This window comes from Danio aesculapii, chromosome 24, assembly GCF_903798145.1.
Source record: "Danio aesculapii chromosome 24, fDanAes4.1, whole genome shotgun sequence".
Taxonomy (NCBI): Eukaryota; Metazoa; Chordata; class Actinopteri; order Cypriniformes; family Danionidae; genus Danio; species Danio aesculapii.
Genome location: NC_079458.1, coordinates 5,530,237 through 5,535,913, shown reverse-complemented (window position 1 = coordinate 5,535,913; position 5,677 = coordinate 5,530,237). Strand labels below are relative to the sequence as shown.

General features: G+C 33.7%; 1 protein-coding gene across 1 annotated transcript; it reads right to left on the bottom strand.

The window, feature by feature from the left end:
- Positions 1 to 177: 177 nt before the first annotated feature.
- On the bottom strand, positions 178 to 5,677 carry dcakd (dephospho-CoA kinase domain containing). Its single transcript, XM_056450640.1, has 5 exons — positions 5,445 to 5,677; positions 4,925 to 5,037; positions 3,141 to 3,344; positions 2,981 to 3,068; positions 178 to 1,003 (listed from the first exon to the last, which is right to left on the bottom strand). The coding sequence occupies exons 2-5, from the start codon at positions 5,034 to 5,036 to the stop codon at positions 718 to 720; spliced, it is 690 nt and encodes a 229-aa protein (XP_056306615.1). The 5' UTR covers position 5,037; positions 5,445 to 5,677; the 3' UTR covers positions 178 to 717.

The window sequence follows — 5,677 nt, the reverse complement described above, 5'->3', positions numbered from 1 at the left end:
TCGTGTGTCTTTAAATGCAAATGAGCTGCTGTCCCCACCCTCTTTCAGAAAAGGGAGGAGCCTTTACAGCTTGTGCCTTAATAGTTGAAGTCAAAATAATTCGCCCTCCTGTAAAAAAAATTCAAATATTTCCCAAATGATGTTTAACAGATTCAGGAAATTTTCACAGTATGTCTGATAATATTTTTTCTTCTGGAGAAAGTCTTATTAATTTTATTTCGGCTAGAATAAAAGCAGTTTTTAATTTTATTAAAACCATTTTAAGGTCAAAATTATTAGCCCCCTTGAGCAATATTTGTTTTCAATTGTCTACAGAACAAACCATCATTATACAATGACTTGCCTAGTTACCCTAACCTGCCTAGTTAAACTAATTAACCTAGTTAAGCCTTTAAATGTCACTTTAAGCTGTATAGAAGTGTCTTGAAAAATATCTAGTCAAATATTATTTACTGTCATCATGACAAAGATAAAATAAATCAGTTATTAGAAATGAGTTATTAAAACTATTATGATTAGAAATGTGTTGAAAAAAATCTTCTCTTGGTTATTAATGCAAAATAAATATACAGAGGGCTAACAATTCTGGAGGGCTAATAATTCTGAGTTCAACCTTCATATAATTAGCACTTGTTGTGTGTATTGCCTCTTGTTGAATCGCTGAATGCCTCCTCAATTGTCAGTCAAAAGCGTCTGCTAAATGTAAATGTTTGTGTGCTATGAAGTGATGATTCTGACTGAATAGATGAAGAGTCCGCCGAGCCCAGCGAGCGCAGCCACCGCGACGGCTCTGATGATCAGGAACTGCATGCAGTCGTCCAGTTTGGAGTGCAGCCGCAGCACTTGTCTGTGTGTGTCCTCGCGGGAGCCTGAGTTCTCGATCACGTGATTGGCCAAGCCGCGCTTCTCCTTCAGCGGCATCTGAGCGGAGATCCTCTGCTCGGCCTCCGTCTGGCTCAACGTGTCCCGCTGCATGAGTCTGGACAGCTGTGTCGCTGGATCACTGGACACACAGAGCACACGCTTATTGTTACTGAAAAGGTAATATACACATGACACACACACATATATTAGATGAAAGACTATAATATCATAAAAGACCCCAAAAAAATTTAAGATGTGTTGTAAATATCGCCTTGGTAACTAAACCAAAAGAATGCTGAAGTTCAATAAAAGCCAAATAGAAACATAAAAAAAAATTACATTTAAATCAAAAATAATATTAAAAATGTATGAAAACTTCATGTTTTTAAAAGCTATAAAACAGTTATTAAACAGATTTTTTTCCTGAATTGAGAAATAAAAATATATATATTTATATATTTGAAAAACTAAACTAAAACATGCATTAAAATTGAAGAAAGAAAAGAAATTGAAGAAATTAAAAAAATTGCAATTTAAAAACAACCAACTAAAAACTACTGTTTTGATAATTAAGTTTAGTTGAAATTAGGCATGGGACAATAACTGTTTTCAAGGTATACGGCGATTTGGAAAAGTCAAGGTTTTAAAAAACCTGTTTCTGTAATACCGTTCCTAAGGTATGTGTAAGATTTTTTATTTACATTTTTTGTTTTGTTTTTTAGGACAACAGTATCTCCAGCAGAAAAAATATCCAAAGAGGCTGTTTTAAATTGTAAAGAAATCTGTATTTTTGAAACTAATAAAGACAGCAGGTTAATGATTTATTTGAATTATTTAGCCTGACATGTTTACTGCTCCAAAATATTATAACTCTTTCAAAAAACAAAATATATTGTGTTCAAAAGGGAAAAAAGTTTAGAGTTTTTTACCCAGACCCACGCAGTAATCACAATACTGTGAAACTGTGATATTTTTATCCAAGGTTCTCATACCGTCAGAATCTTATACCGGCACATGCCTAGTTGAAATACACAAATCCTTTAAAAAATAGGAATATTTTATCCCTATTTTTTATTTATATTTTATTATTTTTTAACATTTTAATAACAATAAATGAATAAAAGCATACAGAGCACATGCTTACTGTTAAATGCAATTTACACAACACTCACATGTATTTGATGAAGGACTATAATATAATATATAATATAAACTCAGAAATAACAAAAATAAATGTACAGTAAGTAAATTAGAAATATCGCCTTGGTAACTAAGGTAAGTAAAGATAAATTAAAGTCAAATATAACGAACATTTAAGTAGACATATATATTACAAATGTATGAAAGATTTATTGTATAAAACAACCAATTATTAAAGTGAATTGAGAAATAAAATTACAAATTTGATGAAAAACTAAAATAAAATATGCATCAAAAATTGTGTAACAGCAACAGTGGGAAAAAAACATGAAAATTTAATACGACCAACTAAAAACTACCATACTGTTTTGCTATTTGAAATACATATAAAATTTTCCTCATTTTTAAAAGATTTTTTGTTTTTTAATAACAATAAATCAATAAAAACATGCAGAGCGCACGCTTATTATTGATAGATTCAACATTCAAGGCAATATACACATAGCACACACACTTATTAGATAAAAGACAATAATATAAAAAAATGTTAATGTTAATGATGTTAATTAGAAATATTGCCTTGGTAATGAAGTAAAAAATAAGCTGAAAGACTAAAATTGAAGTAAAAATAAAAGAAAGTAAAAAGGAAACATTATAAATAACTAACATTTAATAAAAAAATATATTTATAACATTTTTAACTAATTTATTTTTTTAAAAAGCTATTAAATTAAAACAATATATTACTGTTTTGCTAATTAAGTTTAGTCAATTAGTTGAAATACACACAAAATCAAGTGAGAAAAAAGTACTACAATTGCAAAAACATTTCAGTTTTCACCATTTTAATACTTCAAACTATTTTTACAATTAATTTTAAAACTACAGACAAACTAAAAACAGCTCACTTAAAGATATTAGTAAGTAGTATATAAATAACGTGAATTTAACACTCCAATAAACTGTTTGTCATTACCAGTACACGACCACAGTGTGCGTCAGGAATCGAGTGAGCCGTCGAGTTTCAAACAGCAGCGGGACGTCCAGAATCACATACCTGTAGCCTAAACGCACACACACACAGATTCATGAGACTCCTGCATAATCCCAATCAGCTTTATTTAATGCATGTGTACCTTTAATAAAGTACAGCAGGATTTGTTTCAACATTTCTTTATGTATTTCCGGGTGTGTGATGGAGTTGAGAAGCCTGCGTTTCTCAGGGCTGGAGAAAATGATCTGGCCCAGTTTCTTCCTGTCAATCTCGCCATTTTCTGATAAAACGTCCCGCCCAAAGTGGCGCACGATCAGTCTGTACGCTGCGGTTTGGGGCTCCACCACTGAAACACAGATATATTTACATAAAGATTATATACTGATGGAAAAAGTATGCATTAAAGGAGGATTTCATGCAAAAATTTAAATTCAGATTTCAGCAATGGAAGATATTTTGAAGAATGCAGATTACTGGGTTACCCATTGACTTCCATTATAGCTTTTGTTCCTACTACTGATGTCAGTGACTGCTTTTCCTAACATTTTTCACAATTATTATTTTTATTTATTGTAACCATGTTAACTTTTTATCCAGGATTTATTCTGGATTAAAAATCGCAAACCCAAACTGGACCAATCAGCTATGAGTAAAATGATTGACTACACGCTCGTAGCCTGTGTGAATTGTGGCCTCAGTTTCCTGTTCTTAGCTGACAGGAGTGGCACCCGGTGTGGTCTTCTGCTGCTGTAGCCCATCCGCCTCAAGGTTGGACGTGTTGTGCGGTCAGAGATGCTCTTCTGCAGACCTCAGTTGTAACAAGTGGTTACCGTTCTATCAGCTGGAACCAGTCTGGCCATTGTCCTCTGTCCTCAGGCTTCAACAAGGCATTTGTGCCCACAGAACTGCCACTCACTGGATATTATCTCTTTTTCTGACCATTCTCTGTAAACCCTAGAGATGGTTGTGCGTGAAAATCCCAGTAGATCAGCCGTTTATGAAATACTCAGACCAGCCCGTCTGGCACCAACAACTATGCCACGTTCAAAGTCACTTAAATCCCCTTTCTTCCTTATTTTGATGCTCGGTTTGAACTGCAGCAGATCGTCTTCACCATGTCTACATGCCTAAATGCATTGAGTTGCCAACGTGACTGGCTGATAAAATTTGCATTAACAAGCAGTTGGACAGGTGTACCTAATAAAGTGGCCAGTGAGCGTATATGATGCTACTGTATAAAGTAACTCCCAGCCCCAGTGCATCTTTTTGCTCCAAATTAAAGTCTTTTACACTGAAAGAATTTTTGAGTGAAAATAGTTTTTGTTAAATACATTTTGTTAAATACAATTCACTTACATAAATATTTATATAAAATGTAAATTCATTCATTGCAGCGGATGCTCTTCCAGCTGCAACCCATCCCTGGGAAACATCCATACACACTCATTCACACTCATACACTACGGACAATTAAGCTTACCCAATTCACCTGTACCGCATGTCTCTGGAATGTGGGGGAAACCGGAGCACCCGGAGTAAACCCACGCGAGCGCAGTGAGAACATGCAAACTCCACACAGAAACGCCAACTGACACAGCCAAGGCTCGAACCAGCATATATAATATATGAATATTTATATTATGTTATTAATATAGATGTATAACTATTATATAATATTTTTAAACAATTAATACTGCCTTTAAATTGGCAAGCACTTACATTTAAATATATACACATATAAATTAGCTTCAACAGATTGTATTTTGAGTTTGTAAACCTTATTATTAAAATGAATATATATAGTAATGTTGTCGTTAACTTGCCGTCTCAAACTTTGGCTGCATCAACAGTGTTTATTTCAGCCTTGTGTTTAAATTAATTATATTCCTGATAATGATATTTCATAATCTTTAAAGAAATAAACACCTTTTCGGGCAACCACATCTGCATCGATGACAGGACAGCCCAGCTCTTTGAGTTGAGAAGACACCGTGCTCTTCCCTGAGGCAATTCCTCCGGTCAGTCCCACCAGAAACATCCTGAAACACACAGATACACACACAAACACACTCATTCATTCATTCATTCATTCACCAGCATATTATTTATGGTACAGTATGGCTGATAAATATTGGTCAGTGGCGCCTTCTAGCGGCCATCACTGCAAATTCAATTACATTTGGCTTCATTAATATAAAAATATACAAACGTAGAAGGCAACAACTGAAATTTTGACATAATTATGATAATAGCGATAATGATAACTAATATTATAATAGTTATCTTGTATATAGTTTGGCTATTGAGTAGTGAAACTTAAGCTAAATTATCCAACGAATGTTACTTGCGTCAGAATCAGTCATACCACAGTAATAACGTGTTATACAACGTTAGTAATCACTTCTGACATTTTAAATGATCAAAAATAAAAAGAAAGTAAACTTACCCAACAGCAATGACCTACTTCATGTGATGTAAACAGAGATTATAAAGGCGTTTCTGCATAGATGTTCACGGAAATAAAGACAAACTTCTTTGAAACCCCGAAACACTAATTTGGCAGTTAATAGAAGTTATGTACAGGTTTTGACAGCTTTTGAAGAATGCTAGATAAATGTAATAGTATTATATGTGAACATAACATTGATCAGTGCGCTCTGCGCTGACTGTAACGTTGCG

Excerpts from the sequence above, each read along its gene's own strand:
- dcakd (XM_056450640.1), bottom strand. The coding sequence starts at position 5,036 with ATGTTTCTGGTGGGACTGACCGGAGGAATTGCCTCAGGGAAGAGCACG. Across the intron at positions 3,345-4,924 it reads AGATGTGGTTGCCCGAAAAG|TGGTGGAGCCCCAAACCGCA; the intron begins GTGTTTATTTCT and ends TCTGTGTTTCAG. Across the intron at positions 1,004-2,980 it reads CACACTGTGGTCGTGTACTG|TGATCCAGCGACACAGCTGT; the intron begins GTAATGACAAAC and ends CTGTGTGTCCAG.